A 24,087-nucleotide genomic window follows, 5' to 3' on the forward strand; every position below is an offset into this window, starting at 1 on the left:
ATTATATTATTGTATTGCATATTTTAAGTTATATGATATTTATATATACTCTAAAATAACCTATGATATTTTAAATGTTATTCAACTTAATAAAATTATGATATATAAATTAATAAACTCTGTACTGTATCCCATCGTAAAACGCGTGTTAATGTTTTTGTATTATGTTGATGTTGTTGATTGAGCTTACACTTGAAAGTCAAAAAGTATAAATGTATTTATTGATAAAAATTATATTAATAAACAACATCTCTTTTCATTAAAAACTTGAAAACAATGATTATATAAAAAAAAAAAAAAAATAATGTATTAATATTAAATACACTATGTAATGAATCACAATAAATAGAAGTCTATTCGTCTCTGATTAAAATGGCTCTTATTTTTAAACAATGTTCTCTTTTCGATAGCTTCAATTTAACTTTATCAAACAGTTGAAGTGTTTGCTTGTCTTCACCTTTAGAATCCCAACCAATGATCAATGTGGGTTTATCATCAACACTTGTTAATTTACAGAATTTGTGAAGCAAATCTGGGTTATGTGAAGACTGAAATAAAAAAATTGAACCATAGAATTTCATTCGAGGGTAAATTAATAGAAAACAAAATGTTAAGCCAACAGTTACACTTACAATATTCACGTAAACTCTGACGTTCATGTTCATCGAGAGGACTGTGGCTTCAAAATAGTTTTCTTTTACTTCCATTACGGACGCGTCAACCACTAGGCCTCCTAGTTTACCGACCAAACAAGCAGCGTATATATCTGCACTAGCTTCTGACGCTTTCTTCGCATTATTCTTTTTGTCATTACTGTTGATGGCTATCCTAAAAATTTGCAATGAAATTTGGTTAGTTGGTTATCAACAATGTAATTTAACAAAATAAACGTTACTTGTTAATAACTTTTGGGTCTTCATATTCCTTAATTGGTTCGCCTGTTAACCATGATATTAGCATTCGATGCACAACTATGTCTGGATACCTACGAATGGGAGAAGTGAAATGAGTATAGTACGGTACGTTTAGTGCAAAATGACGCATGGATAAATCTGGATCGATAACACAGTATTCGGCACGCTAGAAAATACAAAATCAACCTTTGAATGCATTTTTAACATTTTAATTTGTGTAATTAATTTCATTATTATTATTACTTACAACCATCGGCTTTGAAAGAATATTGCTGATAATAATGTCCCAATGAGGATTCTCCGAATTTTCACCTTGACAATAAGCAGCTTTAGACTTATGAATAGATCCAGCTGAAGTATAATCAATATCAATGTTGTGTACTTTCAATAGTTTCACTGCTTTTTCCATAGCAGCAGCATCTGGTGCTTGATGATTTCTAAGCATGGCTGTGGTCGGGTAGTGAGTCTTCAAATGTTCAGCGACCATTGTATTAGCGAGAAGCATGAATTCTTCTATTAACCTGTAGTATCAAGAAAAAATTAATTAAATTCCCTAGCATATCAATTGATAAATAATTAAGTATACTGTTCACAAACCAATTACTCTCGTGAAGTATATACAATGAATATGACAGTGGCTCGCATGTAGCTCTGTCAATTTCAAAAGACAACTTAGGTTGGTTGATCGCTAGCGCACCAGAGCTAAAACGTCTCTCTCGCATCACTGCTGCGAGCTTATGTAAATGGCTGACAGCTGTTGCACAGTCATTGATTGTATAACCATTATATACAGTAGGAAACTCAGATTCGTCCCAATCTTTTTTATCAGGATTCTCTAAAAATATCTAGAATACACAGGTTCTCAAATTATTAATTATGATATATGTATAATACATAGTAAATTAAATAGTTAAGACTAAAGCTCAAAATTGAATACTCAAACATTATTAATAAATAACAATACAGCAAATAGCAATGGAAACATACTTGAGCATGTGAATAATGCAATTGAGCACAAGAATGTATAATAGATCGACTAAAAGAGTGACTAATCACGTCAGCGTCAGGTGTCATTTCCAAAGTGATAGAAACAGCTAATTTATCGGTTCCGGGTAGTAATGATGCCATCATAGTCAATGCTGGAGGTAACATATGATACACCTGTTAGTGTTAAACAATTTGATTTGGTTTGAATTAACTCTTTGAGTGTAAGAACAAATTATTCATATTTAAAGCTTACTTTTTGTATTAAATAAACACTAGTGGCCAATCTTTCTGCAATTTCATCTAGTGGTGTACCTTGCTTAACAAAATAAGACACATCTGAAATGTGAATACCAATTTCAAAATTGCCATTCGGAAGTGGTACACAGGAAAGCGCGTCGTCTAGATCTTTGGCAGTGGGGGGGTCAATAGAGAAGATACAGTTTTTTCTATAGAAAAAAAAATTACTTCTATAGAAGTACTAAATTATATTTATGAGAGTAACTAGTAAGTAAATTACCTAAAATCTTTCCTGTGTTTCAATTCTTCTTCCACAGAAAACTGTGGAGGAAAATATTGATCTATATCTTCTGGGTATGGTCGTTCTTGTATATCATGGGAAATCAGTATACCTTCAGTTTCTGCATTTATTTCTCCAGATTCACCCAAAACTCCTTTCAATATTCTAGAAACCATAATGTATTTCCAAAATAAAGTAAATCATACATTATAAACTACATATGTTTAAGACACAAGTATATACCCTTTTGGAAACTTAAAATTGTCCCAGTTTGGTAAAAGAGCATAAAACAATTCTTTTGATTCCTTGGTTCCATTCCTCAAATAAATAGGATACGGCCAAATTGAAGTGTCAACAAGTAATCTGGGAATTCGACAGTCTCTTGGAACTAATGAGCTATAACGATGAAGAACACCTCTATCGACTATTAGAGTACCTACTACTATACGATTTTCTTTGCTACTTGATATGTAAACTACCTCACCAGTTCGTTGACAATCTTCTGTATCTGGGTTCTATAAACAAAATTAAAATGATAATATTAAGATGTCACCATTTTGAATTTTAGTGTGGGTTATTATATTTTTTAAATGTCAAATAGAATACCCTCCATTGAGATTTGTCAAGAATCTTTACGACAACTTTATCACCATCTAGAGCTCTATTCCGTGATTTAATACTGTTTATCAATATATCCTTTGATTTATCCTTTAAGTATAAAAAATTATGATTAAAATATCATAAGTAAAAATTTCATAATGATTTCTTACAGGTGATGGAACATATGCTTCTGTAGTACATTTTTGACTAATACGTATGTTTCCTTCAAATAGTTCACCACTTTCTAGACCTTTTTTCACATCTTCTAACTGCATATAATTAGGGTAATAATTTTTATGACTTATAAATGGCCTTCAAAATAATAAGGAAAAAACTATATTTTTAATAAATTATAACAAATTATTTTTATCATCTGTATACATACTCTATAACAGCTCTAGTTGATCTATTTTGTTCACTGGGACTAGTATTTTGATTCTCAATTAAAGATTTTAACTTTTGTTTTTGTCTCCTATGTAGTCTTTTTTTTGTACGAATTCTGGATTGATTTTCAGGCGTATTTTCAATATCTATACCATTCTCTAAGTTTGATGCTAATCTATTAACATCACTATGGCAAAAAAAAAAAAAAATAATTTAGTTTTACTTATTAGTTGATATTATTACATTCTATAAGTACTTTATCTTTATTTACTAGAAACATTAATTATAAAATTTGTTCATTTCTCTATAAATATTACATAATTATAATAAATTATCTAACATGGTGTAATGTTTCGGTATATTTGATATCATAGTATCATAGGGTACCCATCAGAATATGCCGATATACCCCTAGACTTAAACAAGAAATGAACAAAGACTTTTTTATACGCTGTTAAACTCATTTATTATAAATTACTTCATAGATTTGCCGTGGTCAAGATATCGCAAGACCGACCGTGGGCAGGGGAACTCCGATCTCACGGTGGTAACGTCCAGCTGGATGTCCTCCAATTGACGTGACAGATCTTCCAAGAATTCCATGACGGTATAAGAACGAACTCGTGGGGTAGCGGACACGAATTAACGGTGATAATTTAGATTTTAGACCGACGGATATAGTAGTCGGGTACTTGGGCGTCATAAATGTGTGGCGAACAGAAAGGATATGAACGTAAACTAGCACTTGGCATTACCAAAAAACATCGACAAGTACCTCCACTACTAACGGAACTTACGAAACGTTCCACTTTTGAAGTGTTAAAATTGATACTGCTGTAGCGATGTCTGTTTGTCAATATTGTTATCTCGTTTTGTTCGATAGCTGGTGACGCGTAGAGATAACAATTTGTTACAGGCAGCCAGTGTGGGGGGACAATATAATACTGTATCATGATCACAGAATAAATAAACATCAGATTCTATTCTGTAATATCGTCGTAATGATTTGTAAGTTGGAACCGCGATTTAAGGTTCATTTACGGTTGAGTCGGATGATTATTCTAAATCGTGGAGGTCGCGAATAATGCGCGATTCCGGTCTCAGGTTTGGGCAATAGAAAAAAAACGGGGTTTTAATTTTATTTTTCATCAAACTGACAAAAACCTAGCGATCACTAGCGCACTCACCGACTATAATGCAAGTCATTGGCGTCTTTTTTTCGAATACGGCTGTTAAACTAAAAAAAGACTGGCAAGGTAAAGAAACCGTTCTGCCGTGAAGTAGACGACGCCCACGCACTAAACATTGAGATATATCTTGTGGTCTTGTGGTGTCGAGTGTGAGCGTCTCTCGTCGTAGAGTAACTTTAACTGTAGTTTATGTGTTAAATTTAGTACTTACAATAATAATTATTATAAAAACAATGCGTAGTGCATACGAAAAACGATTCTGGCGGTCGGTCCATATTACTATTTATAGAGTATAATATAATAATATGATTATAGTATAAAATTATTATTACCTATTATTATATGATGTAATTAAATTGCTATCAAAGTAATATATTTTACTATCTGTCTATAAATAGCAGTACAATGGATTGAATTAATTTTTGAAGAAAACATTGCTTTTTAAAACGTATGTACCTATAAAATATAATAGTATACGTAAAACGTTTCTAGTACTTACGAATAAAAGTGGTAAAATTGAAGTGGCGTAATTGTAAATTGAGCACGATTTCGGATGGTGCTGAACAAGCCCGGATTGGGTCACTGAGCTACTGTTGTCTGTTCTACAACACAGTAGGCCGTTCGCTTTCAAATTTCTAGTAAAATACAATTAATGACAAAAAAAAATAAGGTTTTATTTTTAAATTATACCTATCCATGGGCCGACTGCTTACTGAGAATAGTAGGCCGGTATCCTTCCAGTCCGGATCTGGTGCCGATTCATATTCTCGACCTATAATTCCTAACCCATCAATAATCCAACTTCCAAGTTCCTAAGTTAAATCCTTCCTAATAAACTAAATATTTTCCCATATGGTATTTCTTTAAACAATAAATACATTTTGAATTAGTTAATTAGTAACCGCAGAATTCTGTGGTTGCCATAGATCAGTGTTCGCCAACCTTTTTGTAATAGCGACTCATAAATTTACTACTTGTTGGTTATACGACCCACCCTCACCAACACTAAAAAAAAAAAAAACACCAACGGATGTAGTTTTACAAACAAAAAATTTATCCATTAGAAAAATTAAAACTTAAAATACACAATATAAAATTTGAGTATTTAAAAATGAGTGTATCTAATCGTAAACTAAAAGTTTCCGTTTGTACCTATATACTCTCGTAGTCTCTATAGTCTCTAGTCTCTATGGTACTGCTTATTGCTCAACTGTATAAAAATTGACCGATACCACATCGACAGTCATTACAACATATAGGTACCGATAAGACAAAAATACAATACAAACTTTATTAAAGAATAAACATATATTGATGTCTACATTGTAGGATCTACAATAATAGTGAGTAGCGAAATTTCACATTATTATTATACGTAGAGGTATCAAATTAAACATAGTTGGGCATTTATAAATTATTTTCATGGATATTTTAATTATAATTTATACTATTTATAGGTCGCAACTGGCGACCCATAGATTGGGAAACACTGTCATGACTCATGAATAACAATCTAATAATTATTTATGGTGGTTACACAATGTTGGAATATAAATAGGAATAATTATTTAAATGAAAAAGTCTAATGTATACATTAATATTACAGTTTTGTTTATATTTGTGTATATATTCAGTGGCGTAGCCAGGATTTTGTGAGTGAAAATTAAACTTAGTTTTTCATTGTTTTCGTTGTTTGTTGCCCAATTATTGAACTATTTTAGAACAAAGTTTAGCTGTAAACTTGTGAATAAACATCTCAATATGAAAATAAAATTAATGAAATACACAATAATATAAATAATACATTTATTAGATGTGGAAAGACAATTGGGGGGGGGGAGTTAAACATCCAACCACCTGTCCTGTCTAAGTCACTTAATATATTATATATAAAAAAAGATTGTTACAAAATTGAAAATAATATTGTAGGTATATTAATTTCAATGATTTTTCTGGTGGTACAGATAATTTAATTAATAAATTACAAAAAAATTGTTCAAGTTTAAACTTAAAATGTCAATAAAAAAAAAGTTTCTTATGGCAAACCTTGTATTACATTTTAAAGCCTTTAGTATGAATATTAAAAATATGAATTTTTTATTGCATTGTTTGCAAATGTTCTAGATCAAAATAGAGTATTTTTGATACTTAATAATTACAACTTATAAGGAATTTTACATTAAATTTTCATATCAACATTGATTTTCTGATTCATAAAATTTTTATTTTATTGAAATATAATATAGAAGAAACAATCGAAAATTTCTACACAGATAGCTTGAAAAGAGTAAAATAGTATCATATAGTATAGAAATTTTTATTATAAACATTTTGTAAAAATTTCAAGTAGGTATCTTAAGTTATTAGTTTTTACATTTTAAATATATTTATATTATATTTCATAAAAATTCCTGTTTTTCAGTTATTTTTCAAAATACAGGGAATCTTTTTTCCTTTTCAGAAACTACCCACAAAAATTGAAAAATCAAATCATTTTTACAATAAAATGTCCTAAACACTAGAAAAAAAAACCATTGAAAATTTAATAATATATTCATCGTTTTGCACAGAATCTATAATGATGATTTATGATTATTGAAAAAATAAGTACTTACACAGTAATAATATCGATAACTTTGCTGTTTTTCTATCTATTATTTATAAAATCTATGCTATCGAAAAGACCATCATAATATTACTGTTCAATTAATATTTAATACGCACATATTTGCATTATTTTGATTTTAGTCATTTTATGAACTAACAATAGAATTTTCAACTGAAACTAATGATAAATAAATTAAAATTTATGAGCTAACAATATTCATGTAAACTCTAACGTAGGTACACATTTATTGAGAGAACTGCTGTTTGAAAATAATTTTTTTTTTTTTTACTTAAGTAATATTATGATTTATATATTTAATAATATAATATATTCTTAAATCAAAGTGAGGTATACACTTATTCACTTATTTTCATGTATTAACATGATATTAAACCTATCAGAAATTAAATAAAACTTAAAAATCAATAAAAATATTATGTTTAATACATTTTATACTTCATTATGCAACATTACTAATAATTATACAATATTACAATACATTATCAAAACCAAATATAATTTATAAGAAGTTTATCTACTGTTATGATTTATAGTGGTTTACAATATACAAAAATAAAATGCTTAATGGACTAACAAAAATTTGTGTATTCAAATTTAAGTATATATTTAATAGCACACTATATAAGTAATGATGGTGTTAATTAATATAATAATATATGCTTATATTAAATTTAGGAACAATCATCGTTTAACTAACATGTGTATTGAAATTTGAAAATTTGACCAATAAATTCAATAACACTGAGCTCTTTTCCGAATCCAGCATGAAACAAACATAAACTAATGTTTTTCATTCAGTTTTTTATCATTTTCTACTTCGATTATAAGTTTATCAAATTTGTACAAGTCTCCTACAACTGCCTACAAAAAAAAAAAAAAAAATGATTAACAATATAATTAATATATTCTTTTAATGTAAGTTGTAGTTAATTCAAATGTTAATTTGAATTTTACTTATTATAAACTTCTGTATTGCATTAAAAAATTTTTTTTAAAACTATACATTTTAAATACCTAAATTTAAGTATTTTACAAATACCAATGTGAAATAAATAGTTAATAATAATTGAATAAGAATCCAATATTATTCCCATAATTAATGCATGAACAATTGCTATATTATGCTTTAATTATTTATCTATTTACCAAATATTGTGTTATTGTTGTACAAGAAATATACATTAAATTACTATTAAATATACATTGATAATTAGTATGAGTTTATACCAATAGAAATAACCTAAAAATATTATTACTAATGAAATAAATTTTAGTGATCATTAAACCTCACTTACTCACTTATATTAGTAGCAGTGTTATAAATAAATTATTACCTATAACCTTTACACTTTTTTTTTAATTGATTGTAAACAGTTGATATAATAACTATTTACTATTATATTACAGTATTTAAAATCCAATGATAAGATAAACCAAGAATACTTAGAAATAATAATATTGAAATAACATTATTTAAAACAAAGAATGTACAAAAGCACTTTTAATTTTAGTTTAGGCGATAATTTTGTTGATCCAAGAAAACATAAAAACTGGAGTATTTGTTTTACTTTATAGTAATTTTTAAGCATATCTCATAAATTAATGTCTATATAATTGTAATATATGTATTACATTTTAAATTATTGATAAATATTTTGTATGGAAAAAGTTTTAAGCAGAGAGAGATAGTGTATTAATCTCTATTTTGTATACCTATATTATTTATAATTGGTTTATATTACTATTAGTAATGATTTAAATTAAAATAATTTGTTTTATATTTTAATTAGATAAAATTACTTGTATTTCATTTCCAAAATTAAAATATTAAAATAAATACAAAATATATACATTTTTATACACTAATTCTGTCATAACAAATTACATTAAAATTTAACTTAGAGTGTTTACATAACCTTATTTCTAAATTATTTCAAATTTGAATTTAATACACTTGTAAAAACAAAAAGTGCTATAAATGTTTGACATTTTTTACTGTGAGATTAACTTAGAAATTAAGTCATAAATTTCACATGTCTACAAGTAGTTTAAAAAGAGCAAAAGTATTTAAATCTCAATAGTATAAAAATGCTATCATAAATATTTTATTTAAATTGCAAGGCTTTACTATTTATTAATTTCTCAATTATACAAAAAAACAAAATTGAATTAATCAAAATCTGATAGGTGATAAATAATGTTGATCTCTTAAGTATTAACTTGATCAAATTTACAAACATAAACCACCATTAATGTTAAGAGTAAATTGTTTGTTCTAAAAAGTATCATAGAAACAAAGAATAAATATAATAATACCTACATATAGCTCAGAATCTAAAATAAGAAAATTTTAAATAATTTATTAGTATTATTACCTTTTTATAAAATTATTATTGTACATGTTTTTAATAGTTTATAATATGTACTTTTAGTTTTGACAATATCTTAATGTAATATTAACTTGGTTCAAACAACAAACTGGTATATTTTATTATACTTATATGTCTTAATTACAGTTCATAAATTGAACTCATAAAATATGATGTGATTTGTGACATGTAATAAAACAATGGAATTTCTTACTAAACAAATATACTCATTTCTCAGCTTGAAATACTTATTTATAAAAGTAAAATAAGCAATATAAAATTTACCTAATTATAATGATTTTCAGTCAATGAAGGGAAAACTAAAATAAAATGACAGATAACCTTTAAATTACAAAGTAACCAGAAAGCATACTGATTGAACTATATAAAAAAGTGCAGAAATAACTGTCACATTAGAAATATTGAATTACTTGTCGTTTAATAATATCCAAAAACTTGTATGCTTGAAGTAGGTGCTGTTGGATTTCTGATGAATCTTTGATCGTCTTTTGTTCCCTGAATGCATCTTTCACGCGTCTCAGAGCATACATTCTATATGTAAAATATAAATTAGTTGAAATGGTGATCAGACAACTGATTCGAATAACCTTGCTTACCTGTAGTTATAGAACGAAAACCTGGCACTTTCCCTCAACATGGTTTTGTAGATTTTGAGAACTTCCGCTCTGGTCGCTGAGGTTGCCATTGCGACCAAACACCGTTAAGAAAGAAATAGTGTTAAAAACGAACAGAATGAACAGATCGTAAGAAACTTACAACTAGACTCACGACGTCTGACGACTTAATAATGGTAATAAAACTAATAAACCTGAATGTCCTATAATCCGTGATAACGTTTTCCGGTTTTTCGACATAGGTGATAACTGATAATGATTAAATCGACAATTTGATAAGACAGTTTTATCATAGAAGCGCTGCTTTTCAAAATTTCAACTCATTACTTTTGATTTTCTACGTTTTATGACTTGACATTCAAATCAAAGACCGAACCACTCACATGTGTATCCAGAGGAGAGTGGGTCTATAGGGTCCAACCTTCCGATATTATTAAAAATTGTGTTCAAAATTATTCAGACTCCCCTTCAAAATAAAATCCAGGCTACATGCATTGCATCACTCACAAAGTTAAAAGCTACAATTGAGATAGAACTTTTTATGTATTCTAATCAGTTGTCAGGACTTGAAAGTTTTAGTCTGGGAGTTAGGGGCAAGAATTACAAAATAAATACTAAAACAATAGAATATTATTAAGAATTACATTATTATAATACTTAACTATTTTTAACTATAACATAAAATTATAACTCTTGAGGTAGTTGGGAAGGGACAAAACCCTACTCATTCCATGACATTTGATTATGCTATTAAACATATCCAATTAAAATTATGATGTGCAGTTTACATAAACAAAATAATAATAAAAAATATAAAAGGCAATGCAGCCAATTATGTACAACAAACATTGTTTGATTTTAAAAATAGGTTAATTTATACATTAAAATGTTAATATGTAAAAATTAAAATATGTTAATAAGAAGAACACTCAAATTTCATTACAAGTACAAATTATAAAATATAATTTAATCTAATAATCTTACAGTATTTAAACATCTGCTAAATTTATACAATTATATAATGATATGAAACTATAAGTTGATAATGACTAGAGTAAATATCTTATGAATAATCATAACTATGATGGTTTTATACATCATATGGTAATAAGTATTTATTGAAAACTTTAGTGAAAATATCAGTTTTGTATTAATAAAATTAAATGATCATAATAATTTTAAAATAGATTAAATTTTACATAAACCAGTACAAGAAATATATATATTTTTAATTCTTTTACACAATAATATTATTTAGGAAAATAGAAAATATATTACACACATTATAAAATGATTTTCTCCAAAATTATAAAATAATAAAATTTATATTTAAGAATCTAAAACATGATTAAATGTAAGATAAACTAATTACTAACGATCAATACATGTAGAAACATTTTTTATATATAAATATATATAAAATAATGTAAGTACTGATAGATCAATTTTATCGAATCAATATAATACAAAAGTAATAAATAATTAAAAATATTTTATACCAAAACTATCAGATATATATCAACTAAAACGGGTCAGATATTTCCAACTGGGGATCACAGTTATTGGAACTGGAGTGAAAAGAGTCACACAAATACTTTAAATCTTTAGTGTTTACATCAATATTAATCTGTCTTAAATATGAAAACATTTTTGAATTCCTAAGGTTTACAAATGATTGACTTATATGTTGATTTTGATATATAGATCGTATAACAGATAAATAATCATAGCACGTTTCATTTTTGCGATTACAATAATCTAAGCCTATTTGTTGTAGAACGTCCTTAGATGCATCCCATATCCTTTGACGATGCCTATTAAAAAATATAAATTATTGTTTAATATATTTATATTTATACATACTTTAATAGATATATAACAAATGTCATTCAGGAGTTTTATTTTAGTAATTACTTTAATTCCTCAGATGTGGGGTAAAGTTTTTCTGGAACATAATTTTGTTTATTAATATGTTTGTATGTCCATTGAGCAATATCTATGGAAAGTTGATCAGAACTGTCGAACCAATGATGAGGTTCAATTAAACAAGAACTGTCTCTTGTGGCAAGGTGATGCCAAAATGGTTGTGGGTCTAAAAAATTATAGCTCTAAAACGCATAAAAACCGCATAATATATTAGAAATAATTTGCTTTGTGCTAAAATTCAAGCTACAAACCTGCGTTTTTGAATACATAGAGTTTAATTTTGACATAATATCTAAATTTTGAGATATCGTTGCTATATCAACATTGCACTTTGGTTGTTTATTATCTTTGATGTTAGTTGAGGGACAACCAATTATATGCGGCCAATTCCACCAAATAGAATTTAAACTCATTGGGGAATGATTATTAAGGGTTTTCTAAAATATATATTTTGAAAAAATTATCGAGAAACAAATTTAATAAGTAAAATATTTAGTTTTATTAATATTACCTGATTTATCTCTCCAGTACTCAAAACATATTGTAATTGAAGAGTACTTTGCCTAATGTCAGGTTTATATGGATGAATAAATGCATTTATTTCGTCTTTTGTCATAATGACTCCTTCATTTAGAGCTATTAACTGTAGAAAACAATCTGAAATAAATTAATACAATTTTAAAGCATAATAATAGAAATGCATTAATTTAAAAACTATTGAATTGTCATTTTACAATTACTCACTTAAATGTTCTTTGAGTGGGTGTATAAAATGTAGAGTTATTTCATTGGATAAGAAAAATTTTAACAAATGATTACTAAAAGGATCATTTGCTGTTAAAACTAGTGGTCTCTTTGAATCTGTGGCTAAAGTTGATATTGCTGATAAAAACCCATCATCATAATTTTCAAAGAGTATATCAGCCTATTTATTAGAAACAAATACAATTAGTTAATATGAATTTTAAAAATCTTAAAAATATGACTTTATATTTACATCTTCAATTAAAATAATTGTCATTTTTTCATTCACTTTTTCTTTTTTTTTCCGGTTTTTGATTTTTACCTTTTTTTCTAAAATATGGAAAATATTATTATACATTTAGAAGTAAAACAAATAATATTTAAAAATTGTTATTATTATTTTTTTTTTTTTTTTTGGAATGGATTATAAAGAATGGATCAATGAGCATATTAACATTTAAGTATAATATAATACAACAATATTTACTAAATATTCAAAATATAAAAAATAAAATAATAAGGAAACTATTATCATTAATAACTTGAAGCTCCAATATAAAAGTAAAATTATAAATTAGACATGATTGTATGTAACTGTTTCCTATATTTAGTGTAAACACATCTCACACCTTGGGCATTACTAATTTTTAATACAATAGATAAAGAAAATATTTTATACTATACTTATATTTAAAAAGATTAAACAATATTTAAGTATTAAATTAATATTTTTTAAATAGAATTTGTAATATTTCATGAAAATAAATTGAATATTATTTTAGTTAGGCAATGATGAATGAAAGGTGAATTTTTGTGATGATGAGTATAAGAAAAAAAGAAACAACTAATGTTTAATTGAAAGTGTCATGAGATGATATCATACACAGGTTTGTAATTTCTATCCATAAAATATTAAGTTACATAGTAAATTTACAGATCTATTTTATTAAACTCTGTCTCAAGTTACAATATTGAATATAAAGTTTATAATAAATACAAAACCTTTTATTAGATTAAATAAACTGTTTTTTTCTACTGCATGTGATTGTGTAGCTTCCATTAAATCAGTAATTATACGTTTTCCATTTCTGTTACAGGAAGCATTCAACTCTATCACCTATACAGCACATCAAACACCAAATTAATTTCAAGAATATATTTACAAATATAATTAACAATTGCATTACATTTGCATTGAGTTCATTGGCTACAGCATAAACTGCACTAGTTTTACCACAGCCACTTGGTCCAATTAAAATTGCTAAGTTTCGTTGTTGTTTACAACTAGATTCACTATCACTATCAAAGATAAAGTCATCATCATCATAATATTTTTGACCTAAAAATGAAAAATTATTAGATACCTATATATAAAAAATATATTTTTCATGTTTGTTGTATAATAAGTTATAATTTATAACTAACCATTTTTTGATTTTTTTAAATTATTCTTATTAGGGGTTAACCAATTTTTCAAATCCTTAACAAGTTTACTATTCCCAAGCACTTCTTCCTTGCATATTGGTTTATATTTATCAATCCACATGGATTCAATATCTGCAGCAGATTTCTTTGCCATTAAATATTTTTTCTTCAAACTCTTATGACAATCTGAAACTGGAAAATTTGGTACCTGAAATTAAAAATCACCTATAAATTAATAACCATATTTTTAAACACGTGTATTTATACAAAATATTGACATTTGTGCAAGTATAAAATGATAAATAATAAAAATGTATTGTTTAGAACTTTAAGTCATCACAAGACACATTGTATAGTATTTTTAAATAAAGTAAATTATTGTAATAATCTATAGGTAATAGTTAAATTGCTTATTTATATTTTTTGATATCAAGTGGCTTCAACGCTTTAAGTAAGCTATTAGGAATCAATATTAGAGGTTTACATTATTCTATTTAGTTAGAATAAAAAAGTCAGTTAAAAAAATTAAATTAAAAATGACCAACCTCAAAATTTATGAATTTAGGCAAACAATGAAAAATGACTGAATTAATAATAAGTATTAATTTTTAATAATTATTAATATTATGAACAAATATTAGTAAGAAGACAATATAAATTAATAAATTTCTCTAGAAGAAAATCTGTATTTTTATCATTACATAGTAGTCAGAATATTGCACTTGTATCAAAGTCTGAGTTCCAAATAATTCAATATATATTGCACATCCACGTGGCTTTTCAAATACAAAATTTAGTGCCAAGTCCATATCAATACACTTAAAGTTTTTCTTAAAAATCAAAATACTTACAGATGTTTTTATAGATGATATCATGAGTGGAAAATTAATTTCCATTTGGTAAGGTTCTAATACTAGACGGTTTGGCAGGGAGAGGACAGTTTGGAATGTAAGAATAGAGTTTTTAATACAATTCTCATGAAATACTTCTTCCTTCAAATTAAGGATAGAATCTGAAGACTTTAAAGATGATAAATGGTTAGTATGCGTGATTTTAGGAAAACATCCTAATTCTTCTACAAAACTGCTGATATAAGACAAATTGGCATTCCTCCTACAAAGTATAAGATAAAATGTTGAAAAACAATAATTCAGGTATAAAAAATTGTAAAAATATATCATACTTAATTATACAAACAGCATCAGTGGGCAGTTCAATGATTTTCTTATTTACGTTGATGACTGGTGTTTTTGAATTATTATCACGAATGGTTTTAGTGATGGGGATTGGTTTTGTCACATTGTTGTGGACGTCGGAAGTTTTTTTGTTACTGCCATTGCAGCTGGTACTACTATTTTTGCCGTCATCAAACGATTTACCGAAATAGGCAAAAAATGCCTTTTTTTGCCTTAAATCCCCATTGCAATGTGCGGATGATTTTTCATTGGGTACCGCCACTTCCGCTTCTAATTTTTCTCTAGAAATTTTCTTCTTCTTGGTGTCGGCAAAAACGCAGTCATCCGATGACCTCTTTGCAGTACGTCCAACCATCGTCTGGACGCTGAATGCAGATGATGGATTATTATTTAAACGTAGTTAGCAGAAATCGCAGTAATAGAATTGACTTTAACTGATCAGTCATGGATTTTACTGTTTATAAAGGGTTATGATTTGACAATTTTGTTTGGAGTTGTGACTCGAAACAAGAATATCACAATAATTGAAACTGTTGACAAAACTTGCTCATAACAAGTACAACAGTCAACAATACTTTTCTCACGCACAGTTTTACACTTAATGTTTATCGTTTATCACGTCTTATCGGACGACGAGTTCCCGCCATTTATTATCACTGTGACTATAACTGCGGTATAAACATAATTTTAACGTTCCAATACTTTGCGCGGCAATTTAAATAAAATAATAAATTGATCATTGTTGAATAAACCAAAATCCTGTTTTTTTACACCCATCGATTGAATACTAATGGAAGAAAATTAACATATTTTTAAATGTTCAATCACACATTTTAAAATAAAAGAATATTAATTTATTAATATTAATTGTTCGCCACTAGAATAATGATTTAAAATATCGATATTAAGTTAAAGTCTACATAATATATCGTCGTACCAATCTTACATGGTTTACTAAATTATAGATATTAGTGTGTACATGTAAACAGTTTAATAAGAATTAAATATATTAGATAAATATTTGGTATTCGGTATTATAGTAATTGTAAATTAATCATAAAGTAAACAAGATACCAACGATCTTAATACTCGAATAATAAGAGCGTAGAAAATTCAAATTGTGAAATCAAACTTTTTCTTATACTAATAATTAAAAAAATTGAACAATAGTATCAACAAATTATTACTGTATAATATTAAATAATTATTCAAATGTGTACGGCGCGTTAGGTAGGCAATTTAAGGCCATAATTGAATGTTTAAATGATAATAATGAATTCTCATCAACGAGGCTTTAAACTTAAGTTCTGATTACTATATAATAATATTGGTAGTATGAAAGCATGTTTTTACGTACGTTTTTTTTTTATTGTGGCCTATTAATGGTTTGAATAGGTACTTACATCAAATTATGATAAATAAAAATTGAAAAATATATATTTTCTGTAAGACTGTAAAACAATTTATCAACAGTTAATAATTTTTTTTTTTTTTTTGATATACACGGGGAGGAATTTTTCATTTGACCACATCGATAATAAATTATTTTTATTTTGATCAAAAATAATGTGTTTTCACATACTTTTGTGGTATGAATTGAATAATTATACATAGACATTTATTTTATTTTTGTATTCAGTTTTTATGTATAATTTTTTTTTTTTTTTTATATCAGATGGTACTTCAAAGTTTAAACTTTGTTTGGGCACTTGAGCTGAAAATTTTCTACCGCAAGTACCGTCAAATTATATAAAACAGAAAGATATTTTATGTTAACATAACGTGTAAAGTCTACGATCACGGAGCTTGTAGTATTTTAGGCAAATACGACTATGTTATTCACATTATCCAAACATAAAAATTTAATACAAAACACACGGTCTATTATGATAATAATAAATACACTTACATATAAGCATTTAAACGTATAAAATATGATATGGTCGGTTAGCGGTCGTCCCTCGGACGCGGCTCGTGCTCGTCTGGTGAGATATGAGCGAGACTGAACGGTACATTATATTTATATATATACACGAGACCTCCATATATATATATATATATATTCATATTCCTGTATTTATTTTTTCGTTCCCGTTCCACTCTGTAATTACGAACATAAAAAATGATTTAAAACGTCCCAAACGCCTGCGGGACTTAACTCCGAAGAGACCCAGCGTCCGCCGCCTCGCCATATCGCAGTCCGATACGACGCGCGGTCATACATAATATATATAAACCATACTTACCTAACTATATAGGCACACATACGTGTTCATATATATAAAGTATATAGTGTTGCTGTCCAACACAGCCGACAGATAAACGATAATGTTTAAACAAAAAATAACAATAAAAGTTTAACAAATATAATATTGATTAAAGTATTTAATATACATAAAAAATAATAGTTTTATTATATAAAGCACATACATTTTTATGATGGTATTTTACTTTATTTGCGAGTCTGCACATTCATTTTGCAATATATTTGTCCAGACTTCAATTTCAGCTCAAATGACACGGATACACGGAAAACTTATTATATGGATTTATAAACAATGTATTGCTTGTAAATAATTAATTATAAACCATATTTTTATATTCGATTTGACGATAAGCAAAAATTGATTTATGTCGTGCAGATTCTCCGATTTATGTGCTATAATTTATAATATACATCGTATTTAAGTTTTCTACCTATAGTTTTAAAACTTGATATCATGACGACATTACTTTATGAAACAGTATATTATAATATGTTTTTGGATTAATTATCTCATTACTGAATTTATCAATATGACATACGAAATTAAGTTTATTTTTCATTAAAAAGAATATTAGGTTACAATTCCTCTTAGAAGTCTATTACCAATAAGCTATGATGTTAATTATACTGCATCAGCTATGCAGTACTATAGTTTTAAAATAGGAAATCGCTATTAAAATAATTGAAATTTGGTATTTATTTAAAAACAATATTTATCTCACACAAGTATGCATTTTAACCATTTATCTTTAAATCATTCATCAAAAATAATGTTAGGTACATTTTGACAATGTCGTAAAAAACAAAATTTCATTTAATACGACTCATAATAAATTTTTACATCCCCGTGTATTATATTTTAAAATTTATGTAACAATAAGCTGGGTTATCCGTCTCATGTTATGTTATATAGGTATAATAAATATTTAATATGTTTAAAAAATCTTTTACTTTACAACTACTTATGATGGATATTTTGTAAAACACCCTACGGGCTTACCTCGATAAAAACGTACAATAATAATAAATTGTTGTATACGAATTAAAATAAAATATATAATATAATTATACATCTCATTTAACAATATATTATAATATACATTATACTAAGATCTAATATGACATGGTAAAGAAAAGACTAGTAGAAATATATGATGTATCTATTGTATTCATATATATGCACTATTTAAAAACTGTCGTTATGTTAATTAAATAATTTTAAAAATGTAATTCAAGAATTGTAATAATAACGAACATTCTAAAAATAATCAAAAACGATTTCGTTTATCGTTGTAATGCGCTGAAAATTATTTTCCAAACATCACACTGGATCGATAATAATATTATGTGTACGTCGTCGCTTGAAGTCTAACAACATAAACATAAATATTATTAAGGCGTGCTATATATGCGGAGTCTATATTTTCCATTTCTATAGTGCTCAGCTAGCACGAGCGTATAATATAATATATACGTAAATTCTACATTGCAACATTGCATATAATTTACATTTAAATTAAAATAAACATAATTATGTATACTTTTCGGTCGAAATGATGCAATTACACATAAGTAAACGACTCGAATGTACACGGATGTAAATAAATACTATATAATATAATGCGTAGGTAAGTATCTCCTATACATCGTATAGGTAAGTACGCCATCGTAACATTTTATTATAATATATATTATTATTATAAATGGTATGTTGAGCAAATAAACCCGTGTTTTCTTTGTGAAAATATTATTATTTGGTACTTACTACCTACATTACAAAAAGTGAACCAAAATACGTTAATATTTGTACACGAGATTTAATATACGTCTCATCCATGACCTACGTATGTTAAAGGTAGATATGTGTATGCGATAATAATAATAATAATAATAATAATACTATAAGAAGAACGAAAAACCAAATTATCATTTCATTCGATTATAATATTATAATATTTGTTACGTCTATTGATGTATAACAATGGCAGACTTGACAGACTGTCTGTATTTATCTGTTGAGGGTGCTTGACTGTAAATAAATAAACAAATGACATGTCGATCGAAAAAGAAAATAAAGTTTTCACTATGACAATGTACGTACCTACTTATAATATTAATTTAAGCTTTTTATAAGTTTTTTTTTTTTTTTTTGTTTAATCTCCTGTTTTTGATATCAGTTAGTAACGTATAATCTTATGAATAAGGAATAACGCTTTGTTTGTTTCACAGTTCACCGATTAGTTGAGTTTGATCATTTATTCTGAATGACTCCTTTAAACATAATCAAATTACGATCCAAGACAAAGGTTTTCGATGATCGAAATCGGATCTGGTGGTGAACCTCTCCCACGATAGAGACACAGTAAATAAGTACATGACTTTCATTATTTTTTTTAACAAATATGTTATGTATCTATTGTATACCTATCTAATAACATTTAACTTTATAAGTAATTATAAATATATTTAAAAATGTATTCAAAAACTGGGGTATTCGCTTAATGGTTTAATGGTACTCTTGAATATACTTTGTTATTGAGTATAACAGATGTGTTAATTTTTAATTTAATGACAATATATATATATAATTTTGTATACGAAAAATCGATTCTGAGCGGAGTTAGAGGGTCTGCATATATTTTTAATGATTATTTTTATTTTTTTTGCGTGAAGTTTTAAGCTCCTATGAATAATTTTGTTTAATTACATTATTACAGTGAAATAACTGAAATGTCTGAAATTGCACGGTTCTTTTTTTTGTTGTTTTAACATCCAATTTCGTCAAATTTTAAACGTTAAATTTCTATAAATAAATATTATGTTAATGAAATGTCAATATACTTATATTGACGGTAAGAAAAACCAATAAGAAACCTTGTGATAATTTGTCATTTTATTTAAACAAGCATTCAATTTTTTATCAATCTTAGTAGAAAAAAACCATGAATTAAAGAAGATGATTTCAAAAATCTATTCATAACAGGACAAAGAGACCAAAGTATTTGAAAACTATACCATGACTAGAAAATGCTAATAAAAATTTGGTGTACTGTAATTTATGTTTCTCGTGTTATTTATTTTTAAGCTACAATAAAAAACAAAATCAATTTCAATGAAAACTTGTATTAAAATTTTTCTTAATTCTTTTTTGGCATTTCACAATAATTTTGAAAAATATTAAGAATTTTCACTTATGACACTTTTCTCCAAGTAATTATTAGATTTTCTATATGAGAAGTAATTAAATTGAAGGTTCAAATAGTTTTTACTGTTTCAAATTACGACGAGCAATAACAGATAAAAAATAGATTAAACAATTAAATTATAAACTTGTAGATATTTTTAATTGAATAGAGCCTCAAAATATACAAAACGTCGACTTTCTTTCAACGCTTTCAATTTATTTTTTATATTATTCCTAAAATAAACTTTTAAATTTAAATTATTCGAATAAACTATGATAAATAGGAACTGGATTTAAATGCACAAAATATGCTTTTTTAAATGTTGTAATATGCTACAAAATATGCATTAAATATTGAATCAAAAATAATTTATTTAAAAAAAGTAAAAAAATTTATACTAATTAATTATTAAAAAGGGTATAGAAAGGTTTTAAAAGTGTAAAAAAAGTATTTCGTCATCTTTGCCATTTATCATTCTTTATCTTCAATTTATAAAATATTAGACCACATTAATAAAAAATTAAAACAAAAATTGATTCATATTAATATATTATAATATATATGTTGCATATGAGTATGCCATGTTATCTTAAGCAATAACGACCAATTGTAATTTTACCGATATTATGTGGTTGTGAACGTGAAAATACGACGAAAAACAAATGTATGTGCTATTAATAATAATATTATGCACTATAAAACTACTAATATGCATTAAATATGTATTTAATAGGTAAAACCGTTGAAATATGCAAAATATGCAAAATAAATTATTAGTGTTATTTTAATAAGAATGATCTAAATCGGGGACAATTCTCATCAGATTTCAAAAACCATATTCCAATGCATATTTACATTTGCATATAAATCCGGTCCTTAACGATAAATATGCATTTTATGTTATTATTACTATAAAAACATCTGAAATTTTATTTAATATTTGTCATTGAGTCATAGCAGTTTGTTATTTTTGGACAACGTTATTATTTAATACTTATTTTTCTTTTAACACGCGTCATAGTTCAATTATTTGAAGGTAAATATTTAATATTTGTAATACGTAAACATAATTATAATACCTTCCTAGCTGTTAACACTTTTAGATTAACGATAATTTATAATATTTCGTTTTTGTAATGAATTCTAGTTATTATTTATTAAATTTTAAATAGTACAATGTACATTATACGTATAAAATATTATTGTAATATACCGTAGAAATTTCAATAGAATTTGATGAAAAAAATATTTACAATTTTCAAAGTAAATTATTTCATTATACTTGCTTCAATAGATAATTCCAAGAAGTGATTTCTAGTTATTTACAACCAAATTATGGTAATGCAACGATCTGATTATTAAAATGATTGAAGTAAAATAACAGTTATTTGTTTTCAAAAATCTAAAATGTATTTTCTCATATTTAAAATAATATTTTAATATTATTTATGGTAGAGAATATATTTTTGTTAGGTAAAGGTCATATCGAAAGTAATTTGAAATGTTTACAGAATATAAACATCGCCAGTGTATAGAAAAAGTTTAAATTTGAGGTGGCCTGACTTCGTATATTTTTTCATACCAACTAACGTTCTGTATTATGTACTTAAAAATACTTCGAAACGAGAATTATTGGAATAATAATACGATTCTGCAAAAGCAAGAAAAATAATACACCGTAACATAAAATATATTAATAAAATAAATAAAAAAAAAGGTCATCATATAATAAATGTACCTAATGTTATTAAAGAAATTTCACAAACAACTACATAAGATAGAAAGAGACCTACAGTCTGTCATTTAAGTGATCATAAAATTATTTATATACATATACATTATTTTATTAAATGGTATTAATGTTTGATATAATATGCTTATGATGAATCGACTCAATTACAAAAGAAAAATATTTTAGAGACAAAAGAGATCCGTAGACACAAGTGTAGATATATATTGTCGTTTAGACTTCTATTTGAAAATTAGCTTTCTATATGTTGCAAATGTAACAATATTTTAAATTAGATTTTTAATGGATTTGTCATAACAAATTGTAACTCTGACTAAGTTAATCCAGTAGATAAACTTATAAAGATAAAAAGATTAATTAATATTCATACATTTAAATTGGAAAAACATTGTTAATAGAAAAAAAGTACTTACTATAGCTTTTAATCACTTCATCAACTTTTTAATTAAAATCAAGTTATTAAAAACCAACACATTTTTCTTATACCACCTGTATAGTATAAATATTATAATTAATAACATTTACGACAAACAAACTTAAATTTGGAAATATTTTTTGTTGCTTTTCTATTGATGAAACCATGAACTATTATGACTGATTCTTTTATATTTTATTTTATTTTTCAAACAAAATAAACTATATTGATGTTCTATAGTTTGTAGCAGTAGGTATGCTATATTACGAGTTGCATAACACTATTATAGGTGTATATAATACACGAACTACATAGGTATTTCGAATACATATATAGTATGTACTATTACTCATAACATTTACCATTGATGTTAAAAAAAAAAAAATAAATAATATATATTACAAATAATATAAGAATGCGTGCTGCCGCTTCGAAAATATAAATATATCTGCAATATAATATAGGTGTAGCGTTTGATTATAGAAAAAATCGAATGGTGTTGTATACACACGAATACACTATAATATATATCGGTGTTAATATACGCGTGTCGTTGGTATAACACTGCAGTACTTATATTTTGGCCATGGGTTTTTTTTTTTTTTTATTGAATTTTTTTATCGTTATGATACAGATTTAACCACTATTGTTTACATTATTTATCGTATTTTTCACGTTAAGTTTTTCTTAAAACGAACTCAAATCACAACAACTAACGCTGAACAACTTGTTAATTTTTAGATCTGAAAATCATTCGTTATTAAAGAAAGTATGCGTATAGAAGATATTGTAAAGTTTACAATGAATCGCTTTCCTGAATAATTCGGCATTTTGAGAGCACACATTTAGTTCCGAGTCCATGACACAATATATTTGATATATAATTTGATGCACACCGAGGAGATGCGTACAGCAGTTGCGGCACTGCTATACGACGACTGAAGTAAAAAAAAAA

At 26.3% G+C, this 24,087-nt stretch overlaps 3 protein-coding genes across 3 annotated transcripts; all 3 read right to left on the minus strand.

The window, feature by feature from the left end:
• Positions 1 to 43: 43 nt before the first annotated feature.
• On the minus strand, positions 44 to 4,815 carry LOC112593193 (DIS3-like exonuclease 2). The gene is made up of 13 exons (XM_025337535.1): positions 3,881 to 4,815; positions 3,404 to 3,589; positions 3,189 to 3,330; positions 3,025 to 3,126; positions 2,662 to 2,933; positions 2,419 to 2,583; positions 2,155 to 2,347; positions 1,902 to 2,075; positions 1,512 to 1,759; positions 1,162 to 1,435; positions 896 to 1,080; positions 633 to 828; positions 44 to 548 (listed from the first exon to the last, which is right to left on the minus strand). Exons 1-13 carry the CDS (start codon positions 4,003 to 4,005, stop codon positions 354 to 356), a joined length of 2,457 nt encoding a protein of 818 aa, XP_025193320.1. The 5' UTR covers positions 4,006 to 4,815; the 3' UTR covers positions 44 to 353.
• Positions 4,816 to 7,800: 2,985 nt separating this feature from the next.
• On the minus strand, positions 7,801 to 10,431 carry LOC112593242 (LYR motif-containing protein 4). The gene is made up of 3 exons (XM_025337601.1): positions 10,208 to 10,431; positions 10,022 to 10,142; positions 7,801 to 8,082 (listed from the first exon to the last, which is right to left on the minus strand). The coding sequence occupies exons 1-3, from the start codon at positions 10,294 to 10,296 to the stop codon at positions 8,002 to 8,004; spliced, it is 291 nt and encodes a 96-aa protein (XP_025193386.1). The 5' UTR covers positions 10,297 to 10,431; the 3' UTR covers positions 7,801 to 8,001.
• A 1,119-nt stretch (positions 10,432 to 11,550) lies between these two features.
• LOC112593139 (telomere length regulation protein ELG1) lies at positions 11,551 to 16,106 on the minus strand. Its single transcript, XM_025337448.1, has 11 exons — positions 15,504 to 16,106; positions 15,172 to 15,433; positions 14,321 to 14,528; positions 14,083 to 14,234; positions 13,898 to 14,012; positions 13,149 to 13,225; positions 12,896 to 13,076; positions 12,663 to 12,808; positions 12,403 to 12,588; positions 12,140 to 12,333; positions 11,551 to 12,039 (listed from the first exon to the last, which is right to left on the minus strand). The coding sequence occupies exons 1-11, from the start codon at positions 15,869 to 15,871 to the stop codon at positions 11,748 to 11,750; spliced, it is 2,181 nt and encodes a 726-aa protein (XP_025193233.1). The 5' UTR covers positions 15,872 to 16,106; the 3' UTR covers positions 11,551 to 11,747.
• Positions 16,107 to 24,087: the final 7,981 nt, after the last annotated feature.

This window comes from Melanaphis sacchari, unplaced genomic scaffold, assembly GCF_002803265.2.
Source record: "Melanaphis sacchari strain LSU unplaced genomic scaffold, SCAv2.0 Contig1_pilon_pilon, whole genome shotgun sequence".
Classification (NCBI taxonomy): Eukaryota; Metazoa; Arthropoda; class Insecta; order Hemiptera; family Aphididae; genus Melanaphis; species Melanaphis sacchari.

Bases quoted from the DNA above. Each gene is read 5' to 3' on its own strand.
- LOC112593193 (XM_025337535.1), bottom strand. From the start codon at position 4,005: ATGGAATTCTTGGAAGATCTGTCACGTCAATTGGAGGACATCCAGCTG. The intron at 3,127-3,188 runs GTAAGAAATCAT...TTATACTTAAAG, and splicing joins AAGCATATGTTCCATCACCT to GATAAATCAAAGGATATATT. The intron at 2,584-2,661 runs GTATATACTTGT...TATGGTTTCTAG, and splicing joins AATTTTAAGTTTCCAAAAGG to AATATTGAAAGGAGTTTTGG.
- LOC112593242 (XM_025337601.1), bottom strand. From the start codon at position 10,296: ATGGCAACCTCAGCGACCAGAGCGGAAGTTCTCAAAATCTACAAAACC. The intron at 10,143-10,207 runs GTAAGCAAGGTT...TTTTACATATAG, and splicing joins TTTTCGTTCTATAACTACAG to AATGTATGCTCTGAGACGCG. The intron at 8,083-10,021 runs GTAATTCAATAT...TTTTTTTTGTAG, and splicing joins TGGATATTATTAAACGACAA to GCAGTTGTAGGAGACTTGTA.
- LOC112593139 (XM_025337448.1), bottom strand. From the start codon at position 15,871: ATGGTTGGACGTACTGCAAAGAGGTCATCGGATGACTGCGTTTTTGCC. The intron at 13,077-13,148 runs GTAAATATAAAG...TCTAATAAATAG, and splicing joins CAATTATTTTAATTGAAGAT to GCTGATATACTCTTTGAAAA. The intron at 12,589-12,662 runs GTAATATTAATA...TATATATTTTAG, and splicing joins GTACTGGAGAGATAAATCAG to AAAACCCTTAATAATCATTC.